Raw genomic sequence first — 25,854 nt, forward strand, 5'->3', positions numbered from 1 at the left:
TCCTACAAAAAAAAAAAAAAAAAAAAAAAAAAAAAAAAAGGGATAAACAAAAGAGTCGTGTATGGTTTGATGTGATCGTCAGGTATATCTTTAAAAAATACTACAGTATCATCTTTTAATAGATTGACTCTACCTGTATTAGATAAATGATATAAATATGTGATTAATGTAGCATTAATCTATATATCCCAAGCAATTGCAACCTCAGCGCTTTCAGCATCATTACATCTAAAAAACAAAAGAAAACTAATAAAAAATGTTTGAAAACTAAGTTTTAATCAAAATGACAAAAATATATTGTAAGTGAATAATATCAAGAGTGACTTTTTGGAGTAAAAACATATTTTTCGTTAGAAGTGAATAATACCGATAGTGTTTCGTTAAAACTCCCAAAAAAGAAACGTTCATCAAACAGGCCCTAACAGTTGAATTAAGATCCTGACCATTGAATTAAGATCTAACGATGGTTGTCCATTTTATGTGATAGAGCTTGGATAAGAGACGGAAAAGGAAGGGAGGAAAGCTTCTCAATTCTCCCAAGGAGCATTATTACTTACTGTCATTGCATATGAGTGGGTGCTATAGATGTTTGAATGTTCAATTCCATCCACCAAAAAAAAATACAAAAGGGGCTCAATAATGTCAAAAGGACAAACAACTAGAGTCTACAACTTACAATTTGAACCGATGCCACGTAAAACTTACTAAAAGGAGGAACAAATGTCCCTAAAACAAGAACACAAACTCACTTCATACAACATTATAACAAGCCAGAGCAGTGTAAATGTACACAAACATGCACGACAGATCCGTATTTCCTACAAGCAGCAAAGAAAAAGCTCCACGTTGAATTGTCTCAACGGCATCCAAGCAAATACAAACCTGTACCTGATTTTTTTTTTCTTTCCCCACCGCTCCTGGAGATTAAAGCACTCCATATGGGTGTCTCTACAACTCTGCATGTGGCCTTGATACTCATGAATGAGTAGCGTTTCCTATCATACAGCAAGCCACTCCAAAAGACCATAAAGAAAATATTCACCAGCAATCATGACCAAAGTTCCGCTATTTGAACAGTTTAGCCAAGCAAATCTCGAAACAAGTTGGGATTCGGACTTGTTGGCGTCACACCCATCTGCCTTACAAGTGAATCCTTTTCCAAGGCATCTTTAGGGTTAGGACCCTTATTAAACTGTGTTACCCCGCCTTGAGCAGTCCTTGTGGCATTTGATAACTCAGATGTAAGATTAAACTCATCTCTGTTGGTCGGCAAAAGATCCCCAACACTGCTACCGAGCCCACTGACAGGTGTATCTGCATATAATCCCATAAAATCAGGTGTCTTAGCAGCACCTGCTGTACCATGGTTCACATTCGAAGCGACATCAGTTTGATCAAGAAGCCCTTCTAACTGCTTGAAAGGGTCTATGGCCGGAGCAGAACTACTACTAGTTGAGTCACCCAAGTCGAGCAAGTCTGGAGCAGGTTCACGATTAACTTCAGTGTGTGCAGCTGCTGCCTTTGGCGCTTGGGACTTCTCTGAAGTATGGGTACTCGCCTTAGACGCCTTATGGTTGGCAGAAGATGGCCTCTTCTCGGTTTTTGATGGACCTCCAAACAGTGAAGAGGCAAGCTTCTGCTTTTCTGGAGAAATTTCAACCTGTGGCCGCCTTGAATCATAAGTATCACGGGCTTTTGAATTTGAAGTGCCCACACTATCTACTTGAGTAACCCCATTCGTTGTTTTGTGGGAAGTAGAACTTGAAGAATTCGTGCTCGGCGATGCAGAAGAAGAATATGTTGGCCTGCCCCATTTTTTTTGAACACCGTCAAGTCGTAGCTTAAGTTCTGATGATCCTGCGTCTGATGCAGATGGCAATGATGCAGGCTGGCGGGTCTCCCTCGCATAAGATGGTTCAGGCACTGGAACAAGCTCAGTTGAGGAAGCAACTGCAGCTGGAGGAACTCTTGATGGCATTACTGGCTTTGGAAGCTCATATGCCTCAAACCTAAGACTATGGGTTAAAGCTTCATGGTGATCTTGGTTTCCGAAATTGCTGATATCTAACACTCCAGAGCGCTCATTCTCAGGAATATAGGGCTGAGCGCCTTTTTCTAGTGCTTCTTGGACATAGCCATTGAGGAATGAAAGGTTTTTATCAATCTGCAAAAGAAGATGAAGATATTAGTTTGTATATATCTATAATTATAAATTTAATTCTCATTTACGATAAATCACCTCTACAAGAGATGGTGTACATGCAAGGCATAATCCAAAATCTAGGTTTTCCGGAATACTAGAGAAATATGCAAAACCTTTCAAAAGAGCACCCACAGGGCCACAACTAAAGGGAAGAAATAAGATGCAAAGACCGGGGAGGACCGAAGTCAAGAAACTAACTACAGCATGTCGTACAATACCAAGTTGAATCACTCGATCAGTATCCAGATAGTACCAAGGTTCACCCATGTTAGTCAAGTAAGAAATTTAAGTCCAAAACTGATTGTGAATTTTTCATCTAAACCACGATCTTTTCCACAATGTTTTTCAATGTACAATTTAATAAAGGTTGCGCTGACTGTTCGGTGTTTAAAAGATATAGTTAATGGCATTACAATTGTCACACTTCTTAACACATGGCTGCTACATTCTCTCAAACTTTATCTCATTAGTAAGACATATAGGGTATATTTAAATAGAAAGCAAAGCTAGCAGTCTCGTGTAGGATACATGTTCATTTTTCATAGTATTTGTACCTTGAGTAGCATTCTTCTGGATCTATATATTACGTTGCATTCTTGTCGAAAATGAATAATGTTGCATCATGTTTTTTGATAATGCATCCATGAAACACATACCACATGCCTCATCATGATGTCAAAAAGTGAATTACGTTTCATCAAGATAATTATAAACACAAGAAAGATATTATTGTGACTTGGAAAAGTGAATTATGTCGCATTACAAAAGCTCTGAGATACATTTTTATGAGACAAATACATAGTTCACTTTTGATATACCCCACGTAAAACTAATCAAGGGTTATATCTAATAGATCTCAAAAAATGTTTACCAAGCATAATAATTCAGTAAAACAAACCTGAAAATAATGGAAATGATGCAATGTTTTTGAGTAGTCAGAGAATATCAGGACCAGACTCTGAAAAATGTTTGTTTAAAGGAAATGACATATATCTTTATGGTTCCACGTGAACAAATCTCTTGAACAATCCAATGACCCAACATGTAAATATATCAGAAAACATAAGAGTCGATAACAAATGGAAAAAATCATTTGGCATATAACAGTAAAAGGCTCACCAATCTTAATGCAATCACAAGGCTAAATAACCATTAGACCTGACTATTAGAATAGCAAAATAAGAGGGAAAAGAAGAAATGCAGGGTTACTGTAATAATTAATATTTGTTAATGCCAACAAATATGACCTCAATATCTTCACAACTTGCGTCTGGCGGAATTATACTCTCAACAGCAGGAGCATCTAAGCTAATGACAGCTTGCAATTCATATGCACGCTGCTGCAGATCTGTTGAGTGAGAAGCTGATAGTTCTTCCACCAAAGATTGACACTGCAAGAGAATAAAGATTGTTTTTTCAATCAAAAGTACCTCCATGACGAGGCAAAACAAAATGAACATGACAACATTATAGCTATTAGCTAACCATTGATTAGATAAATGTGATCTTGTAAGTTCTGTCCAAAGAACTCAATGTACAAATATTCATTTATCACTACAACTCTAAAACTTCTTTTTCAGATTTATCTTGGAACTTATCCAAGTCAAACCATCTAATTATAATTTCTTCAAAACAGAGAGAGTACACATACTTAAAATTAAGGCAAACAAATATATAAATTTAGAAAAAAAACACTGATTAGAAAAGAAAATTACACTGATTCAGTTTCTTGTCAGATAGCCTTTTAATTGTTAAAAGGATAGGAAAGGTATGACTACATGCAGCCTGACATACAATTTCACTTCATGCTACAAAATCAAGATCAATATGAGATGATGTTCAAACCTAAGCAGACACTAGAAGCATGGTCATTGATATTCTCATAAATGTGAACTTAGGATTAAAGAGTTCATTAAATGCACCTCAGGTAGGATATCGACTTTTCTCCGAGCTGATATTTCAAATGCATATATTTTCATGATTGCTGTAACGGCATAAGCCTGTAAAAGAAGAACATAATCACTTTAGTTTCAACAAATAAGAAACAAGCATAAACATAAAATAAACACAACATGAATGGTGAGTTTTCTATGAATAGATAACCAAATATCAAAATGAGCGAAGAAAAGTTAAACCAGGTAACATAGCATACAGAATAGAATTCTTTGCATAAATTTTTCTTTAAACTTCAACAAAAAGGAAAAGAGAAGAAACGCCCTTCAGTCCATGAAAATCTAAGTAGAGGATTAAAATTACATTTGTTTACTTATTCAAATGGAAAATAAAAGGTTTGTTCCCTACCTTGTCGTCTATATTTTTTCCAAAAGCTCTCATGCTTCTACAGCTACACATGAGAACCTACTTATTTAAAATACCTTTTAATTTCTTTAAAAAATATATATTTGTTTTAATTGTGATCAAACATATTCTTTTGATTTCAATTCTTGTTACCACTGAGCCAACAGGCCCCGTTGTGGGCCTCCCTTTGAAGATCCACAGGCATACAGGCCACAGCTGGACCGTTCCAAACCACGCCAGAGCACAATTTTCTTTTAGCACTTGAGGAATTTTTTTCAAAAGCTTTATGCGCACTTTTGGCAGATTGGGGACTTTTTTTCTAACCCAAAATTAAAGAATCATGTTAAGTGCATCTTACTGAGCATTTTGCTTCCCCAGTCAAGTGAAAAACTATAAAATCATCATCCAGTTACCAGAACGAATCCAATGCCCAAAACATGCAGTTTAGGAGTAGGATAGTATTAACAAAAGGTAGCAGAAAAATAAAATCCAAACCCATAAACAGAAGAAGGCTGACAGTCCCTTCATAGAAAATTAATTAAAACTCCAAAAAGAAAATAACGAGCACAGTGCATAAATGTTCACAAGGGAAGCATAGTTATTAAAACTACGAAAATGACAATCCAATCATTCAGTTTCGTAGATGTTAACAGCTTGCCACCATGTATACCTTATTCAGAACAAGAAGGACCTCAATTTAAAAATATATTATTGAGAAAAGGAAATGGAACAGAGCCTTATATTCATCTTAAATATTTGGTACAAACCAAATTGTATCAATTTTTATACAATTATACCATGAACTAATATCCAATTTAAGATGCATGGAAATACCTTCGACTCAAACTAAAATACAAATTCAGATAATGCAAATTCTAGTTACAGAAATCTGAGTTCGAGGAGTACCTTGACGGATTCATCATTTGAATATGCCTCTGCAACATCACATAACTTCCCAGTGATATAGGAAGCAGAATATTTTCCATCAGCAGTTCCATATTCTCCCAAAACCCAACAAATGACCTGAGATCACAACCAAAAAGTAAGATATCGACAGGAAAGTTCGTTAAAAAAATTAATGTAAAAGAACAAAAGTACAGAGGACATAATGTACCTGAAGAAATACAGATGGAAGCTTTGGCTCACCAATTATACGCAAATATGACTCCACCTGCACATAAAGAAGATTTTTCTTTACCATACGCAACAAGAAAAAAAGAAAGGAGCTGGTTTATGACAGAGTGCAGAAGCAAGCAATGCACAAGTGTTGTAAACATGCTACTATCATATAATCTCAAAGCACATGGTAGTAACAAGTAATGCTTCTTTCTCAATAAGGTAAACTACATCTCAAAGAAAATCTAACTCTGAAGTTTTCAAAGAACAGGAGATATGCAAAGACAGGTGAAAAGAACAGAATTAAAAAATAAAAAAATAAAAAAATAAAAACATAGATCCAGTGGTTGTTTTGCAAAACCAACCCATTATCCCTCTACATAATAACTACAACTTGGTTCAAAGAACAAACTCTTTGGCGACAGAAATCAGCTAACCCACTGTTGGCTACAATATACATTATATGGGATAGTTTGCTAATGCCCCTGAAATACAGTCCATCGCCCTAAACTTAATTTGGTCTTGGTACAACTAAATTGCTCATTGTCCCCCCCCCATCAGTTCAATGGTAGACAAGGAGGTGGTGGTAGTGTGGTGGCACAGATCAATATTAAGAAATAATGGAGAAATATGAGTACAAAGAGACAGAAGCTTGAAGGTCATTACATAATTTCATACAAATTAGAACACATGGCCCTGTAGGTTTAAATATCAAATTTTTTGAAGTAACAACGGATTCTTCCAAAATGATGTCTCCATGCTTTTCCCATCAACTGTAGATGGTCTTTATGGAACTATGAGGAATCTAACAATTTAAGGGACAAATTTCTTTTAGAGTTTAACAGAAACCTTTGAAGTCAAATTTAGGAGGACATATTTTTATTGATATTGAGTAAACCAGTTATGAACATAAGAGCAAAATCAAAGTCACATACTGCAGATGATCTCAGCTGACTATCTGCATTATCATCATCCTCTCCAAATCCCTCGGCGATCAACTTCATCAAGTTATGTGCCACCTTAACATTCACTAGATCCCCCGCATGTTCAAAGACTTTATTCATGGTCTGCAGTGAAAACACATCAGGCAATGACATTGGATGTTCAATAAGCATTGACAAAATTGATCCTTGATAGAACTAGAATCTAAAAAGAAAAATGCATTACTCTTACCAGGATAAACCATTGATTACTTGGGGCAAATTGCTCTGCAAGCTCCACGCATCTCGAAGCTATGTAAGTTTTGTAATGGTTGTCATTAATGCTAATCATGTAATCAATCATACGATCCACAATCACTTCCACATTGGAGGACTTGGTCATCTTGTACAATAGTTCAAACGTTTTTCGTTTCAGAGTATCATCTGGGTCCTGCATGCACCAAACTTCTACTAACTTAAAAAGTTACAAGCAAAACTCTAAAAGAGAATACCTTAAACTAAAAGGGAATCTCCCACCTCTAAGCAATCGATGACGGCTAGTTGGTGTTGCTCAGCTATCTCTGGACTAATCTTTATCAGTCGACCAAGGGCATCAATGCCCATATATTTCAGATTATGACTGTCACTCTGTCCACAACATAGATAACAAGGAATTGTTGTTTAACCCTCTAAACGATCTACATGCAAACCATAATTTGTACAAAATCACAATGAAAAGTACAGATAAGTCGAACCTTCAAAAATCTTGAGATGACTTGAGCAGCCTGTTCTAACAACCTAGGATTGGGATATATGGAAGAAACGCAACAAATGCACTCATAAAGAACAGCATTCCCAATATTACTTGAGGAATCGCACTTCCGAAATATATCGCCAACTACAGTATACATCTGCTCACTCGATTGCTTATCACCACTCCCCAACAATGCTAGAATTTTCAACAACCTAATCTGCATTGTCAAATTCAATCACTAAATTACATCGCTTTACAACGAAGAGAACTCATTATGTCAATTACTTAATCATACCAAAAAAGCTAAATTCACACACTGAGCGGCTCAGCTTCAATCAGAGTAAGTAAAACCTGGATAAAAGGCGCCGGAAGCTGATGGTAATCGTAGGCCTTGGGCAACCTGCGCTCGGCGACCTGCTTGAGAATGCTGACAAAGCTGACCACCAAATCCTTAAAAGAATTTGCATCGATGGTAATTAGATCGAACAGCGAGCAGAGCGTGGCACCCATGACGCCCGGATCGTTATCGCAGAGCCGCTTCCGAAAATTTGACACCAGATGCGAAACAGAAGAGGGCGATTTCTGATAAAATCGGTGAAGCGCCATGATGGCCTTCTTCCTGACAGCCTCCTTGGGATGGCCGAGGAGGTCGACGACCTGGGGCAAAACGGCAGGCACAGTCTCGTCGTTGATGAGCTTGCAAACGGCATTGAGGGCGGCGCAAACGACAAGGTAATTGTCAGACCTGAGATCCTTCTGGATGGTGTTGACGATCAAGATGATCAAATCGTGATCGTCGCTGAGGAAGAGGGAGACGGCGAGGTAACCGGTGCGCTTGAGGAGGAGGTTATCGTCGTGAGTCATCTTAACGGCGTGAATGTAGGCGAAGGAGCCGTCGTGGCCGAGCATTTCGACGTAGACGAGGCGGATGATGTACTCCTTCATCTTGCGCTTGGGGATATCGGGCTCGGAGAGACGTCGTTTAAGGGTTTCGATCTCGAGGAGGACGATGCGCTCCTCCTCCGCCTTGGATCGAGCTTCGCCGATGGACTTGACGAGGTCGAGGAACTCCTTGGATTGGCCGAAGCCGCCCTGGGAGCCCATCGCGAGCTCCCGGCCGATGGTCTTGAGCTGCTCCATTGATGATTGAGGGTTTGAATGTTAGGGTTTTGGATCGAGAATTGGGGGTGGTGGTGGTGTTGGGTGTGGTGGTGTCTCCTCCTGTCCTGTGGGTAGATCTGATTCTGGAGAGACAGAGGGTGTCGTGACTCGTTTGTGTACGGGTGGCATTTTAGACCCAACCCCGCTAACCCGATCCAATTCACTCATTAAAATCAACATTTGGATAAAATACTAAACGGGTTGTTTTTTATTTTTTATTTTTTAAACAAACGATATTATTTACACTAAAAGGGAGACGATTAGCTTAGCCTCGTAATGAGTTAGCAATAATATAGGTCAAATTCACCCTTGGTGAGAATCAAACCTAAGATCTCTCACTTGCAAGTAGTATTCCTCTTCACTTGTAAGTGAGAGGTGTTGGATTCGATTTTCACCAAAGGCGAATTTGAACCTTATTATTATGGTTGGCCTATTATGTAGCTTAACTCATTTCTTCACTTCCTTAGTGTAGATAATATTACTTGTAAATAAGAGGTATTAAATTCGATTTTCGCTAAAAGTGAATTTGAACCTTATTACTATGGCTGGCCCATTGTATGGTTTAACTTATTTCCTTATTCCCTTAATGTAAATATTATCGTTTGTTAAAAAAAAAAAAACAGTTTCAAATGAGTTTCATAGATCACTAAAATTACTTATGACCATAATTAACTTATAACTCATTTGGATGTACTTTTAAAATAACTGAAAGTGCTTTTGGGAAAAATATTTTGGAACTAATCCTTAGGCAAAATGCAAGTAAATCTTGAAAAAGCACTTAAAGTGCCTCCTAAAAGAAGCACATAACTTCTTGCAGAAAGCACTTCAAATGCTTTGAAACCCAAAAATATTTTCTCTAAAAACGCTTTCAATTATTTTAAAAGTATATCCAAACAAACTCTTAAAACCGTCCAAAATGCTTTTAAAAAGTTATAAGTGTTCAAAAAAACCCTTGTATACTTTTTCAGAAGTACTTGTATTTTTATTATAAAAAAAATTGTAGTGCTCCTAATAGATGTTCTGTTATTGAAAATATTTTTTAGCAAAATTCATGTTGGAATTTACAAATTCGATAAATAAGAACAGTTGGAGTTTATATATTTCCATGATGCAAAAGCAAAAGCCCATGTAGCTCTTCTTCTATTTATTCTTCAATCACATAAATGGACAAAATTTCTCCATTTAGCTTATAGCCCAAAATTTTCCTTTGGGTTAGACTGAGTTTAGGAAAAATTTAACCCATAGCCAATCATTGGAGTGAAATTTTAATGGTTAGTGTGCAATTATTATGAAGAATGTGTGTCCAGATAAAAAAATAAAGTTAAACATATCAAATTTTAAATTAAATTTACAAATTAAATGATGTATTATTAATAAAAAAATAAGTACGTTAATCACAAAACATCCCCTACAAAAATCATCGTTGCATTTGCTTTCAAAAAGCTAACCCTAAAAGTGGTGACCATGCACTGTATTTTTAGTGAGCACAGGCTTTCAAAAAGCTAGCTAACCCATTTTTAGTGACCACAGGCTTTCAAAAAGCTAACCCTAAAAGTGGTGACCATGCATTGTATTTGTTACATCACAAATCTTTGTAGTTTCAGTCCACCACTGAAAAAGGATTAGGAGAATCTCACCAAAAGTCTTAGACTTATTTGGAAATGCATTTAAAAGAACTGAAAGCTCTTTAGTGAAAATATTTTCACCAAAAGCACTTTCAGTTACTTTAACAACATTTCCAAACAAGTTCATAATTCTAGCTTTCTTCCCTCAAACCTCGCTCTTCCGATTCGCACCCATCAAAATCCCATAAGTAATGATATTCATACCATATTTTTGTACTACATTTTCATACCACCTTAGGTGACATTTGACATGAACAGTCACATCATTTGAATTAATCAGATTTTTAAATTTAGTTCATTATTTAATAAACTAATAATTAAGAAAAACTAGTTAATTAAATGATGATTGTGGTATACAAAGAGTTTTTCTCCTTCTTTTCCTTGGGTTTTGCAAAATGTTTCAAATGATGTGGCTGTCCACATCAGATGTCATCTTGCCACCTAAGACGGTATAGAAATATGGTACAAAAATATGGTATGAATAGTACAACCATGCATCCACTCTTTCATTTTCTTCTTCAGGTTTGGTGCTGCATACACCATACACAATATTGCCAGGACATTTCAGACCCCGAAACAAGTCCATGCTTATATCCACTATCAACTCGGTTCAACGTCGACGAGCCGTTTCCGGTTTCTGTTCGATACAAGATACACAGTACTTTGAAATTGATAAGACTCTGAGCATACCGAATACACTCAAAATCGCTCGATTGCAACCCTAATATTTTTCCTAAAAGGATTATGATACATGTAACTCCAATGCCAAGAATGTTTTCCCTTTGAATAATGAGGATCGTGTCTAATATTCCAACTAAGCTATATCCTTGCTACAAGATCAGTGTGGCCAGGGATTTTCCTGAGACATCGACATGAACTTCCGTTTACATTGATCTCGATCTACTCATGTAGAGTAAGAAATGGCTTGAATGTCATCAGAACTGCGATTGCCTCGACCACATTCAAGATGAAGAATATCATCTGGCTTCCTGCAATCGAAATTTGAAACGATTATGTTTCTAAACCATGCGAGCTGTCAGTAAATACAGGATGAGAAGTTGGTCAAGTATGATACCAGGTAGGATAGCAGCATCCCGACGTTTTTGTGCCCAAGAAAACCTGTTGAAACGAAATCATATTGTTGGTAAAGTGCAGGGCAATATGTACACCGAAAAAAGTATACTGTTGTAAGGCTTGTAAACTCGCCTTCTCCGATTTACAGTATGCAATACTACTAGTAATCTTCAAACTATATGAAGAACAAAACGTACAAGGTATACGCAAATATTGATTCAAGCATCGCCTTTAAGTAAAAGACAGCTAAACTTACAATGCACCGCCACCAGCTGGACCAATTGCCTTGAACATTGACATTGCTGTCATAGCAAGTCCGTTTGCAGCACCTCTTTGTTTTTGGTCCTGTTGTGTCATCACGGTTAAGTTACAACACATTCTCTATTCAAAGCCAATAATCACATGAATTAAATAGTTAATCCGAGAATAAAATTACCACAGCTTTGTTTTGAAGGATGGACAGGCCAGTCACAATCGTGACCTAATTGTACAGAAAAAATTTAAAAGTTAGAGCACAATACGTATCAATGTATTAAAAGCGTGAGGTGTGGGCGAGGCGTCCGAGGGATAGTCCAGCCTAGGCGTGAGGCGAAACCTCACGGGACCTAAAATTTTTAATATATACAATGAGCGTACACATATATTACATTAAAAAAAAAATTTATTAATCAATAATCAACCTGAGCACACACATATTTTATAAATACATATACACACATATATATACATATATTATATTATATATATATATAATAGAGGATGAAAAGCACAATGAGCACACATATAACAATGCACACAAACAACACACACATCCATTATATAAGAAGATAAAAATTAGAAAAAAAAGGCAGAGAGATGATAGTGCAAGGAAGAGGTATGAGGCAGTTAAAACCCTACCCAAAATTTGGGTTTGAGAGTGTAAAAAAAAAAAAAAAAAAAAAAAAAATTCCCCTGAGGCGCACCTAGGAGGCTCCAACGGCGCCTTCCGCCCACTCCCTCAAAACAAAGGCGGCAACCCTCAAGCCCGGCCTCACAGGGCGCCTAGGTGCGCCCTGAGGCGAGCCTTTTAAAACATTGATACGTATTACGGTATTAGAGAAGAAAATGGTAAACAGATAGTATTCCTTTGGAAGAAAAAGGAAATAAAAATTGATAAACTATCAATTTCTATGGATCGATAAAAGTAGAGTTTCGCTTTCGTAACATATTATGATTATTGTAGATAAAATTGTAGAACAATTTATATCAGTTTCTGGTAGATAATATATAATGGTGCATAGAGTGTGTTAAGTAAACGAGCTCTAGAGTCATGGATGCACATACGGATAAGACATTCTTCAGCACAGATGCACAGTTTAACAGCGCGGAAAGGGAGAGCCCGGACAACATTGCTATAAACGGGTAACTTGACAACAGAGGTATGGATATAATCTGCACACGAATCATGTGCAAAACAAAACACGAAGAAAAAAAATAATATCGGTCACCAGAAGTTAGGTCAAAGGACAAATATTTGCAAAAAGAATTAAACTGCAGAAGGTAGTATAATGCACAGGGAGGAGCCGAAAACTTACCCCTCCAATGCGAGCAATCATAACAGGACCAAGAAGCCTTTCAACGTATGGATATAGAGTAATTTGGAATAAAAAAAGACCAAAACCTACAAGTTGATTAAGTTATCAGCCATTATTCTCCATATGTAGTTAGGTACAAATCGAAACAAACAGAGACTGCATATTAAGCAAATATCCCAGATATGTTATGCAGATCATAATGTGTTTAACATAGGAACATGTGTGAATATCAAGTATTACCAGAAATTGCAAGAACTACACCAACGTCCTCAGTTGAAAAACTCAAACCCCCAAACTTCCGAGGACTTACGGCCCATAATGAGAATATCTGTTTAATGAATCATAAGAAACACATAGTATATCACTTCGAGTGAAAGAGAGCAAAAGGAAAAGGAAAGATGCTGCAAATTATGCTACACTGGGTTAACATGAAAAATGCACGGGAGTTACCTCTGTATAAGCCATGTCATGAAGTGCGAAAATGGAAAAAACAATGATTGAAGACATTAAGGGCCAATTCTTGAAGAGGTTTTCTTTAGGTGTTCGTTCTTCAGTATTTTGCTTTTCATTTGCATCAGACCCACCGGATGCAGTTTCCAATGCTTCATAAGGATCATCGTGTAATCTAGCTTTTCTGTCGTGCTTGTGTAAAGTTTCCTGCAACCATCAAGGTATGGACATTTTCTGTTAATACGTACATTTTCAAAGTGTACTGAAGGTAAACATCTGCTGAAGATGAACCAAGCATTACTAGTTTCTCTTTTCTTGAGGATCCTCAAGAAGTTAAATTCAAATAAAGACTTAAAGAGTACGAAATATAAAGAACAAGATGTCTGAAATCTTCTCATTCACGTAAAAACAAAGTTAAGGCATGCTAGGATGAATGAGTGTAGAACGCACGGGGTATATAATTGGACATTATAAGAATGGAACTCGGTATTAGCAGGTACTTATTATCTAGGAACGGCGTCTAGATGTACTGCAGGGCAGTAAGCTTGTGATAAGCTAAGAAATATAAGAGGCCAAAACAACGAGAATAAAAATAAAAGAAACTCATCATCATAAGGGAATATATACTAAGATGTGTACCGGAAGCCAGAAAGAAGCAACGGCTACTCCAAATGCAAATACTGATATACATAGGCAAGGCAAGAAATACGGAAACCTGCATAAGAATTTCACAAACATCATAGTGCAACAAACAAACAATAAGAAATCTGCTGAAACTTGACAATCCCACTGCAGTATACTTAAATAAGTAGCCCAACTTTACCTCCCAAATATAGAGTTTTGGGAAAATATACTTGGAAATTTGTCTGCTGGCTGCATAAAATTGTTAGGAGCGTCCCATTAATAATCTAGAAAACAAAACGATAAGAGAGAGAGAGAGAGAGAGAGAGAGAGAGTTCAACCAGAAAAAATAACAAAGAAATAGAATAATTTCTTCTTTAGTGTCCAATAGCTCTGAATAGTCATCATATTATAGACATGGTGGAATTAGATCATTTTGGTATCCCACAACCTTAAACTCGCAGGAAACAGCCTTCAAATACTAAAATCATCTGCTGCACCATGATTTTCACTCAGCGTACTCTCGCCAATGAGCCATTAATTGCTCTATTTAGCCTATTACTTCGAAAACCAACCTTCTCGTACTCTAACCCCAGGATTAATACAAAACTGTTGAGAGAACTTGCCATGTGACTTGGACAGAAGGAATACTGCATTATTCCTTGTCAGACAGCACGCCACCTTTACAGCAGAAAGAACCCATGCTCTGATGTGTTGCAGCATGGGCAGCGCCACCTTTTACAATATTTGTTTATTACATGCAATTGTTTAAATGCATGCGTGTATGTAAGATGTATATAAAAACATCAACTGCTATTACAGCAGTTACCAAGAATAATACAACAGAAATATTAAGCTTAATATGGTATCAGAGCTTAGGCAATCCTTTGCTCTGCTCTGCCTTCACTCTTCCGCTGCTATACTGTGATCTGTTACTGCAGCAACCAGTGCACTGCAAACTGCACACTCGCAGAAGAACATACACAGCCATTAAGCACAGCCGCAGAGCACAGCCAAGCACAGCCACTGCACAGTGCACACTGCCTGCCGACATGGCAACTGATTCTTCCAGCAAACACACCAAATACGAAGATCCCAGCGATCCTCTTTATCTTCATCACTCTGATCAACCTGGAGCGATCCTCGTCACACACCCTTTGAATGACGAAAATTACTCCACTTGGAGCCGAGCCATGGTCATGGCCCTCAATGCCAAGAACAAGGAAGGATTCATCAATGGATCCATTAAAAGGCCCGAGTCTGCATCCACAAGTGAATTCCAACAGTGGACTCGTTGCAACAACCTCGTGAAATCCTGGCTGCTCAACTCTGTCTCGAAAGATATCGGAGCAAGTGTCATCTACAACAATGTTGCAGCTGATATTTGGAATGAGTTGAAGGAACGTTTCTCTCACACAAACAGTGTACATCTCTTCCATATTGAACAAGAGATACATGGAAGTGTTCAAGGAAATTTGAACATTGGTGCATATTATACCAAACTGAAAAGTTTTTGGGATGAACGTGATGCCATGTGCACTCTCCCAACCTGTACATGTGGAGCTGCAAAAGAATTAATGCAGTTTCAGCAAAGTCAGAAAACCATGAAGTTTCTTATGGGCCTCAATGAATCCTACGCTGCGGTTCGTGGGCAACTTTTACTTATGGATCCCCTCCCTGTTGTCAACAAAGCTTTCTCACTTATTATTCAAGATGAGAAGCAAAGAACAGTTTCAATACATGCTCCTGGAAGGTCCTCAGTCACCGACACTGCAGCTTTTGCCGTGCGGGATAACATGCGCAACTTTGGTAGGAATTTTTCTCCAAGAAATTCCCATCTAAAATGTGGTCGTTGTGATGCAACTGGACACACTTCAGATACCTGTCGTGCACACCTCAAGTGCGACTATTGTAATTGGAAAGGTCACACCATTGATCAATGCCGCAAAATGAAAAAGGCGAAAGACAACAGCAATAGGGGAGATTATCAGGATCGCAGGGGTTCCAATTCCAAGGCTAATCATGTTGATACCCAGCCAACGCCTCCAGCAACATTTTCTTCGTCCTACAGCCTCACTTCCGAGCAATATCACAATCTGCTTGCACTCCTTGATAAGAGTCAATCCAACTCCACATCTAATCATGTCGGTACCACCTCTACTATGAATAACTTGTCAGGTAGAGTTTTTTGTGCTTCTGCTCTCAATAAGGGAATGGACTGGATTTTCGATACAGGCGCCACAGATCACATGGTCTGCTCACCAAGCTTAATGACCACAAGTGTTCCGGTATACAATCGACAAGTGCACTTACCCAATCATGCACTTGCCGATGTCACACATATTGGCACAGTTCATCTCTCGAATGATCTCACCCTTCACAACGTGCTTTGTGTTCCATCATTTAAACTGAATTTAATTTCTGTCAGCAAACTTACTAATACCTCATCTTGCTTTGTCATCTTCACTGATAAAATGTGTCTACTTCAGGGCCAACGATCGGGGAAGATGATTGGGACGGGAACTGAACGAGAAGGACTCTACTACCTTGATAATGTGATGAAAACCAGGTGCAATTCAGCGTCAATTTTTGCCTCTCCTTCCCAGCTTTGGCATCAACGCCTTGGCCATCTTTCCAACAATACCTTACGGCATCTCTCTACTTGCATTAAAAATTTGAATTTTTGTAGCATTGATGATTGTTTGATCTGTCCATTAGCCAAACAAACACGTGCTCCTTTTCCTTTGAGTTCTATCACCACAAAAGCTCCTTTTGAGTTAATTCATGTTGACATTTGGGGAGGTTACCATGTTCCCACTATCACAGGGGCACAATATTTCTTAACTATTGTGGATGATTTCTCAAGATGCACATGGGTTTATTTAATGAATCACAAATCAGATGCACGATCTTATCTCATCACTTTCATCCACCTTGTTGAAACACAATTTTCCACACGAGTCAAGGTTCTTCGTAGTGATAACGGTCCAGAATTTTTTATGACCCAATTTTTTTCAGATAAGGGGATTCTCCATCAAACAAGTTGTGTCTCTACTCCCCAACAAAATGGGGTAGCAGAGCGCAAACACCGCCACTTACTCAATGTTGCTAGAGCCTTACTTTTTCAATCTCATCTTCCTAAGAAATTTTGGGGTGATGCTATCCTCACTGCCACTTATCTCATAAATCGGACTCCCACTCCTCTTCTTCAAAGCAAATCACCCTATGAAATACTTCACCACAAACAGCCAGCGTATGCCCATTTACGAGTGTTTGGTTGCTTATGTTTTTCTTCCACCCACCACCATCGTCCCACAAAATTTGATGCAAGAGCCACACAGTGTCTTTTTCTTGGGTATCCATATGGCACAAAGGGATATCGAGTTTACGACCTTCACACGGGTAAAATCTTTATCTCCCGTGATGTTATTTTCCATGAACATGTGTTCCCTTTTTCATCTTCTGCTGCAGTTTCACCACTTGTGTTTCCACATACTCAAGATACTGCCTATGATGATCCCATCATTCATCCGTCCATTCTACCGGAGCAGGATTCCATCGATCCATCCTCTTCTTCGCCGGTGAGTCCTGTTTCGGTTTCATCTCCTTTTCTTTCCACCTCACCACCTCGTCTTAAACGACCCACTCATGCACCTGGTTATCTTCAACAATATCACATCGACATCAACCTCCCTTCTCGGTCCGTCCCTTCATCTCACTCGGCGTTGACCAAAGTACCAGGTACTCCTTACCCTTTGTCTGATGTCCTCACATACGATCGTTTATCTGCTCGACATCGTGCTTTCACCACTTCCATTTCAGCTGCCACAGAACCCAGCTCATTCTCACAGGCTATACGCGACCCTCACTGGCGTTTCGCTATGGAAGAAGAACTGGCAGCCCTTGCTGCGAATAGGACATGGTCTCTGCAACCACTGCCCCCTGGCAAGAAGCCAGTTGGATGTAAATGGGTTTACAAAATCAAATTTCGCTCCGATGGATCCATTGAGCGATATAAAGCACGATTGGTTGCCAAAGGTTATAGCCAAATTGAAGGCTTAGACTATCGAGAGACCTTTGCTCCGGTTGCAAAATTGACTACAGTTCGTCTACTCCTTGCTGTTGCCTCGGTCCAACAATGGCACCTCCACCAGCTTGATGTTAATAACGCTTTCCTCCATGGTGATCTTGAAGAAGATGTCTACATGTCCTTGCCTCCTGGTTTCGGACGAAAGGGGGAGACACGAGTTTGTAAACTTCATAAATCTTTGTATGGGCTTAAGCAAGCCTCTCGTCAATGGTTTATCAAACTCTCTTGTGCTCTTCGAAAGGCCGGTTATCAACAATCCAAGGCAGATTATTCATTGTTCGTCCGAAACCATGATGGTAAATTCACTGCCCTCCTTGTCTATGTTGATGATATTATCTTGGCAGGAAATAACATACAAGCAATTGAAGATACCAAGTCTTTTCTTATGAAGCAATTCAAGTTGAAAGATCTTGGCCAATTAAGATATTTCTTGGGCATTGAAATTGCTCGCTCTAGCAAGGGGATCACCCTCTCACAGCGAAAATATGCCCTTGAAATACTTGAGGATGCAGGTCATCTTGGCGCAAAACCAGCCACCTCTCCTATGGAGCAAAACTTATCACTCAGAAAGGACGAAGGACAATGTATTACTGATCCTTCCTCTTATCGACGACTTGTTGGGAGACTAATCTACCTGACAATCACGCGCCCTGATTTGGTGTATGCTGTCCATACTCTTAGTCAATTTATGGAGAAGCCTCGAACTCCACACTTGGAAGCAGCCCAGCGAGTCTTACGATACGTTAAGCACACACCAGGGCAAGGTATTTTTCTTTCTGCAAGAAGTCCAATTCAATTGAATGCTTTTTGTGATGCGGATTGGGCCAGATGTCGAGACACACGACGTTCTACCACCGGATACTGTGTATTTCTTGGAGAATCTTTGATCTCTTGGAAAAGCAAGAAACAAAATACCGTGTCACGTTCTAGTGCAGAGGCAGAGTATCGTTCAATGGCAGCAACTTGTTGTGAAGTCACTTGGTTGAAATCTGTTCTACAAGACTTGGGTATCAAACATAAACGTCCAGTCAAGCTATATTGTGATAATCAAGCGGCACTTCACATCGCTTCGAATCCGGTCTTTCACGAAAGAACCAAACACATAGAGATTGACTGCCACCTTGTACGAGAAAGGGTTCAAAGTGGAATGATCGAGACATCTCACATCTCAACCATGAAACAACCAGCCGACATCTTCACAAAGCCACTGAGCTTATACCAGTTTACGACTTTGCTTTGCAAGTTAGGAATAATCAACATTCATTCCAAACTTGAGGGGGAGTGTTGAGAGAACTTGCCATGTGACTTGGACAGAAGGAATACTGCATTATTCCTTGTCAGACAGCACGCCACCTTTACAGCAGAAAGAACCCATGCTCTGATGTGTTGCAGCATGGGCAGCGCCACCTTTTACAATATTTGTTTATTACATGCAATTGTTTAAATGCATGCGTGTATGTAAGATGTATATAAAAACATCAACTGCTATTACAGCAGTTACCAAGAATAATACAACAGAAATATTAAGCTTAATAAAAACGACTGTTACACCTCATGCTTGCTTTAAGCCTTCAAATTAATTCCCAAGTGTTATTGTACCGTGTGCTAGCGTAAAATGATCTACTCCCCATGACTTTCACTGCAGCAAGTAGAATTACCTGGGCCAAGAAACCTCCCAAAGCTGGGCCAATGATCAATCCGATACCCCAGGCTACACTAACCTGAAAAAAGAGGATAACTCTCAATGTTGATGATGTACAACATCTATTAGAAGAAGTTGCAGAATCCAGAGGCCAATGTAGCTTACTGTTGACATGCCTAAAGCTTGGTGTTCTTCTCGGAAGGCTTCACTTGCGTATGCCTGGTCATGCAGTTAAATTGTATATTCTAAGTAACCGGGACATTAGATACATGGTTGTACACTTGCATTGACATTATTAGTGATCGTATATGACACAATATAGTACCTTAATCGGACCAAGTAAACCATTCAAACTTCCAAGAAGAAATCGTGTAGAAATGGCCATCCAAAAGTTAAAACTGAGTCCGAATAGAGTGTTGAAAATAACCCTGAGCCAATAAATAGTAAAAATAATTTGTAAATACACTGAGAAGAGCGTTGAGGAGCCAAGTTATCAAATTGAAACTCAATTGCAGAACAGAAGTTACTAACACTGCAACAGTCCCTATAATTATGACAGGTTTCCGACCATAGCGATCAGCCACCATTCCCCAAAAAATTGATGTCAGAGCTCTGCCAATCATATATGAAGCCCCTTCACAACATAGGAAAGTTCGTCAAGACACTTGTTAAGGAACAAAATGGTGAAGAATAAGAAAGGTAAGTAGTGACAATCATCAACTCACCTACATATCCAGCATAGTAGCCAATGTCTTCCTCTCTTTTAGCAATATGCAAATCCCTAATCTGCAGACAATAATTTGGAAATTTGAGATACCAAGTCGACTTCAATGGGTTTTGAAGGTTGTATTTTTCATAAAATTTAAGAAGTGAAAGTAACAACAGTATTAATAAGTATGCACTCACCATAAAATAAAGGAATGGAAAGAGAGATGATATTGGCAGCGCTGGAAAGCGATCACGAAACAAATCAGGACCAAAACATTTGAAAGAAATTAGAAGACGGTGCAGACATAAACATTACTTCACATAATCGATTAATGATTTCGAGAGTGACGAAGCAATCAAACTGTAAGATCATCATGCAGCAAGTCTTTCACTAATTTCACATTGCCCTAGTAGTAGCTTTTTCTAAAAGCACTTTTAACGGCTTAAACCTCTAAAAAGCATACATCTGAATTTCCTTTTCACGTTTTCAATTAATTTCAACATGTTATGTAAAATTAGTCTCTCCAATGAGTTATACATTCATACATACATGTCAAAATCATTCACAAGAAAACTGAAGTGTAATGAGGATGAATTCGAAAACTAATTTTGGATTTGGTTCAAGAAAAAATGTAAACAAAATCCAAAAGGAAAAAAAATTGCTTTTCTTACAAGCTGAAAGAACAATAATCCATATAGAAACAAGCATTTTAAAAGGAGGGCCTCTCTGCAGCTCTTTGCGCTGTTCCATCACACAGCCGGGACAATCGTCATAGTAATCCTTCTTCAACAGCGTCTCTCTGCGCTCCTCAGCCATTCGACAATCAATCGCTTCGAACCCAAAACGCGAAAAATGGCTCTCTGAATCTGTTTGATCCTGTTTCAAGCTGACTGAGGAGGAGGAGAGGGAGATGTTAAACTTTTGGTTTTTGTATGCGTCAGGATTAATATTAACAGGAAAATTAAATTAACATCAATGCATGCGCCACCTGCAGGGACTTATAGGTATCGTTTAGTATGCAGACGGGATAGGACGGAACGGAATGGGACGGGATGGGACGGAACGGAATGGGACGGGATGGGACGGAACGGAATGGGAGTAAAGATGCCCTCGGATGGAAACAAGGAGGAAGAAGAAGAAGACGGAGAGGTTATAATTTTGTGTTCCACGGATGTGGAACGAGTTGTTCCAAACGGGATGAGGTGAAACGAAAACTCACCCAAAACTTGTTCCGTAGAACAGCTCGTTCCACCCGTTTTAGGCGCATCAAACATGGGACGGAACGTCTTGTTTCACTATGTTCCGTCTCGTTCCACGTATCAAACGGTACTATATGACACCGTAGATCACTTCCATGGTGTCCTGACAATTATTGGTCATGAAGTCTCCTATCAATAATAAAGACATGAGTAAGTTTGTTTCCGTATATCTTGTTTCATTAGCGTGGACGTCACGTCACGGTGTGCCATAGCATTAAAATTGTCCACCCACAGCTACAGATGCAGTAAAATCATGATCATTGAAGTCAGGGACGAGAACCAGCATGGAAAATATGACAAAAATTAAATGTGAATAAAAATAAAATACTAATATTAATGGGATGGAATCAAGATCCAGTGAACTGCAAAATTTCCAGTATAAGAAATAAAATATGTGGTGTAGATCTATCAGGATAAAATAATGAGATTTGCGTTGACTGTTACTATTTACACGACAAGGAAAGAAAACAAAACACCATTAGGATTGTAATTAGCGGAGTAGGGACTGTTGTTGGGCTAAGTTTTGTTGATGAAGTGGTGAAACTCAACATATTCAAAGTGTTTGATAAACTTTTATATGAATTACTTTGAGTATGTTAATAACAAAAAAGAATATAGTATTTAATGTGATATAATAATTGTCAAAGATAATAACGTTGGGTGATATAATAATTGTCAAAAACAATAATGTAGGGACAAAAATTACAATTTTGTAAAACTTGTAGAGGTATACTTGCTATTTAAATTTTTTATTAAATGAACAGTAATTGTTATGCTTTTTTTAAAAGCACGTACTTCTGCTTTTCTACTTTTATTGGCAATTATTTTTTAAGGAAGGTGTTATGTCCTACTTTTATTGACAATAATTTTTTTAGAAGCTTTTCTACTTTTATTGAAGAAAAAATTTATAACTCAAGTTGTTAAAATATTTATTTATTTAAGGAAGGTGTTATGTTTGATCACTCCGAATATAGTTATAATATATTAAAAAATGGGCATCCGACTTATAATTAATTGACAAAAAGAAAACTTACAAGATTAAACTTGAAAAAGTTGGGCAGCTCGAACCCAACCTAAGTAAACCCTAACCCAATTAAACCCAATCACAAATGAACCTGAATGAAACCCAACCTGAACTCGAGCCCGAATTGTAAAAGTTGGGTTAAGATTGAGTTGACCTTCCAACCCGTCAAACCCGTCTGAGTTGCACCCCTAGGTAGTTGTAGTATTGTGTGTAAATTGAAGTAAGGCGGCTGTGACAATATTGTAAATAAGTTAAGGTTTGACGGCTGTACTGTATCACATAAAAGTTAAAGTTTAATTGTAGTATCGTAAATAAATTAAACTTTGGGCGTGATTACTTCTTCATAACTGAGTATTTTTTTAATAAATATTGATTGTGTCATAAGAAACAGTTGTTTGTGCCAACAAACTTCAACTTATTTATGATCCTGCTACTGAACCTAAACTTCGACTTATTTACAATACTATCACCGCCTAGTATTAATAAAATTTCATTAAAAATAATTAGTCTTGTTAGACCCTTTTTCATTATTTAATTTTTTAACTTTTCTATATATATTTTTTAGTTTAAATATCAATACACTTGTCAATTAATGATAGGATCCACGTACTTTATAAAGCTACATGGAGTTCAAGTTAGACGAGGGAGTATGCCCTGCGCCTGTCATGTCAGGAGTTAACAAACAAACTGACAAACATAAAGAGGTCTGATATTACAACAAATTCATAAGTTCAGATGTAACATTACAATCTGTAAAAAATAAGGTATGAATTTGTAATTTGATCTAAAATTGAGATGATAAAATATAGTTTACCCATAATTTTAACTTCCCTCAAAACTTGTAACAAAATTATCCACACAATCAAAGACAAAAACCATTAAAACAGCTTTAAAGGTTGATACACGATTTCCAAAACTTTTCCACATACTTTTTTTAAACTGTGTCCTTATTTGTTAAAATAAAATTAACAAAGATTTACATGTCATCTAAAATTTTCCTAGAACTCTGTTTTTTTTTTTGTCAAATAATAGATTTTATTAGATGTTATATTAGTCATCGATAGGGTTTGAACTCAAATCGTCATGTAAGGGCACAATACATTTCCATCACTGTGATAAAGGGTCACTTGCATAAAATCATGGCATTAAAACTCAATATATTGTTATTTAGTACTACGGTCTAGTGGTATAATGAAGCTAAGTAATTGCCCCTTTTTTTTAGTGTAGATAATATCGTTTGTTAAAAAAATTTAATATATTTAATTTGAAGAGAAAAAAAAAGAAAGAGAATAATCGTTAGAGAAAAAAAATACCCCATCATATCTCGTGAAATTTTCATATAATTTACAATGAACAATCCATAATGTTCGCTAGCAGTAACCCACAAAATTTAAAGAAAAAAAAAATTTATGAAAAAAAAAATTCCAAGCGTGAATAAGGCAACTAAGAAACCACATTGGATTATGCCAGAAGCCAAAATGTCAAGCCTGACTGCCAGGAAGGAGGATCCTCTTTGTGAGGATCATGTGAATCCTCAAATTGTGTCTGCTTATTGTACATTGTGCAATTAGAAATTATTTTAAAATGAACAGTACCAAACAAAAACTAATTGCACAATGTATGATAAACAAACACAATTTGATCCGTTGAGGATACTCATTCGAATGACATTTTACCAAAAGAGTGCACACCTAGGCTCTCATATGAAGTAGCCTCACTTCCACAATCGTATAAGAGCAACTCCACCGAAGGCTATAGCCTGATGGAATGCAACCCAAAAAACCAAATAGCCTCCCTCCCCTGCTCCAGCCCATGTGGGTGATTAGGCTCAGGGGAGGCCTGGTGGATAAGCCAGGCGGGGAATCAATAACTTGAGAGCCTGAGGGCCAACTGATGCCAGGCTGACGTCAGCCACAATTTAAAAAAAATTTCGTTAGGCGCGTGCATAACACGGGCACGTGAGGGCGCGTCCCCGACAACTTTTTAGGAGGTGGGGCCTGGTGTTTGATTTCTGGAGTGTTATTGTTTATGGGGACATGTGGCATCTTCTTGATTGTTGGATTTCAACGGTTAAAATTTTTGGACCGTTGGATTTCCAACGGTAAAAAAAAAAATTCAAATGTCCCCCCAACGGCTAGATGACATGGCACAATATTAGCTGTTGGATTTCAGATCAACAATCCATGTTATTCGCCTTTAATCTTTTGGCAAGATATAGTAATGCACCTACACGCAGACACTGGAAGCCATCTTCCGTTACCTTAAGAGTACTATGGATTTGGGCTTGTTCTATCCCTATGAATCCTCGAGTTATGCTACTCCCTTTGCTTCTTGAGTCGATTCTCGCCTTGTTGGTTATGCCGACACAGGATACTTATCTGATTCACACAAGGCGCGTTCTCAAACGGTTTATGTCTTTACTGTTGGAGGCACCGCAATCTCTTGGAGGTCAACTAAACAGACCTTAGTTGCCACTTTTTCTAACCATGCTGAAATTCTAGCCTTACATGAAGTAACTTGAGAATGCTTTTGGTTAAGAGCAATCGTGGGCCATATTCGAAGCTCCTGCAATCTTTATCCTGCCATTGATGTCCCAACGACGATCTTTGAAGACAATGCAATATGCATCGAACAGCTCAAGTTCATATCAAAGGAGACAACACCGAGCACATTGCACCGAAGTTTTTCTTTTCACATCAATAACAAGAGCATCAGAATATTGAAGTCACGCAAATCCGTTCACAAGACAATCTAGCCGACTCCTTGACCAAATCACTGTCGAAGACAACGTTTTAAAAGCCTATTCTTGGAATTGGTATGCGTAAACTTTCTGAGTTGTAACTTTGCTATTTCTCTTTGGAATTGTGTCAAACTCAGGGGGAGTATCCTGAAGATACTTGCTTGATCTTAATGTACTTTTTTTCCCTATGATTAGGAGCATTTTTCCCATTGGGTTTTTACTACCTAACTAGGTTTTAAAAAAGCACCCACCTTGGGCTGGTCATATCCCTGATGACGTCTCGTAGACGTTTCTTTTGACTTTGCATTTCTCACACATATGCAAGTTCCTACCTTATTGAGAATAAGCTTTGTTCCTTAGAATCAGTGCCGATGAGTCGACTTCCTCAACTTCTGCATGATATTAAATCTACCTAAAGTATTTACACACTCAAGGGGGAGTGTTGTAAACATTCCTAGTTTAAGAGTGATTGTGTAAATCCTAGATTAGATTTGATTCTAGTTATCATTTCCTATTACAACTTGTATTACTTGGGGAAGAAGTAATACCTTCTATTCTTTTACTACTATAAATAAAGGCATAATATAGGAGGGA

General features: G+C 38.0%; 2 protein-coding genes across 2 annotated transcripts; both read right to left on the bottom strand.

Moving 5' to 3' along the window:
• Positions 1-569: 569 nt before the first annotated feature.
• Positions 570-8,563, bottom strand: LOC137733902 (AP-4 complex subunit epsilon-like). The gene is made up of 10 exons (XM_068473119.1): positions 7,643-8,563; positions 7,293-7,508; positions 7,075-7,185; positions 6,791-6,988; positions 6,553-6,684; positions 5,616-5,672; positions 5,408-5,524; positions 4,126-4,203; positions 3,451-3,594; positions 570-2,164 (listed from the first exon to the last, which is right to left on the bottom strand). The coding sequence occupies exons 1-10, from the start codon at positions 8,429-8,431 to the stop codon at positions 1,079-1,081; spliced, it is 2,928 nt and encodes a 975-aa protein (XP_068329220.1). The 5' UTR covers positions 8,432-8,563; the 3' UTR covers positions 570-1,078.
• Positions 8,564-10,435: 1,872 nt separating this feature from the next.
• On the bottom strand, positions 10,436-21,213 carry LOC137734662 (protein ZINC INDUCED FACILITATOR 1-like). Its single transcript, XM_068473921.1, has 17 exons — positions 20,909-21,213; positions 20,435-20,475; positions 20,254-20,314; positions 20,060-20,162; positions 19,854-19,956; positions 19,694-19,747; positions 19,545-19,607; positions 13,999-14,048; positions 13,815-13,890; positions 13,176-13,382; positions 12,966-13,053; positions 12,726-12,811; positions 12,475-12,582; positions 11,588-11,632; positions 11,408-11,496; positions 11,153-11,196; positions 10,436-11,066 (listed from the first exon to the last, which is right to left on the bottom strand). The coding sequence occupies exons 1-17, from the start codon at positions 21,051-21,053 to the stop codon at positions 10,978-10,980; spliced, it is 1,452 nt and encodes a 483-aa protein (XP_068330022.1). The 5' UTR covers positions 21,054-21,213; the 3' UTR covers positions 10,436-10,977.
• Positions 21,214-25,854: the final 4,641 nt, after the last annotated feature.

The sequence above is a fragment of the Pyrus communis genome, chromosome 5 (genome assembly GCF_963583255.1).
Source record: "Pyrus communis chromosome 5, drPyrComm1.1, whole genome shotgun sequence".
In the NCBI taxonomy this organism is placed as follows: Eukaryota; Viridiplantae; Streptophyta; class Magnoliopsida; order Rosales; family Rosaceae; genus Pyrus; species Pyrus communis.

Coding starts and splice junctions, on each gene's coding strand:
- LOC137733902 (XM_068473119.1), bottom strand. CDS start 8,431: ATGGAGCAGCTCAAGACCATCGGCCGGGAGCTCGCGATGGGCTCCCAG. Junction 6,685..6,790: donor GTAATCAATGGTTTATCCTG/GTAAGAGTAATG, acceptor TTTTCACTGCAG/ACCATGAATAAAGTCTTTGA. Junction 4,204..5,407: donor CAAATGATGAATCCGTCAAG/GTACTCCTCGAA, acceptor CTTCTTTTACAG/GCTTATGCCGTTACAGCAAT.
- LOC137734662 (XM_068473921.1), bottom strand. CDS start 21,053: ATGGCTGAGGAGCGCAGAGAGACGCTGTTGAAGAAGGATTACTATGAC. Junction 20,315..20,434: donor TTCCATTCCTTTATTTTATG/GTGAGTGCATAC, acceptor TATTGTCTGCAG/ATTAGGGATTTGCATATTGC. Junction 13,383..13,814: donor TTGCTTCTTTCTGGCTTCCG/GTACACATCTTA, acceptor TGATGGTTGCAG/GAAACTTTACACAAGCACGA.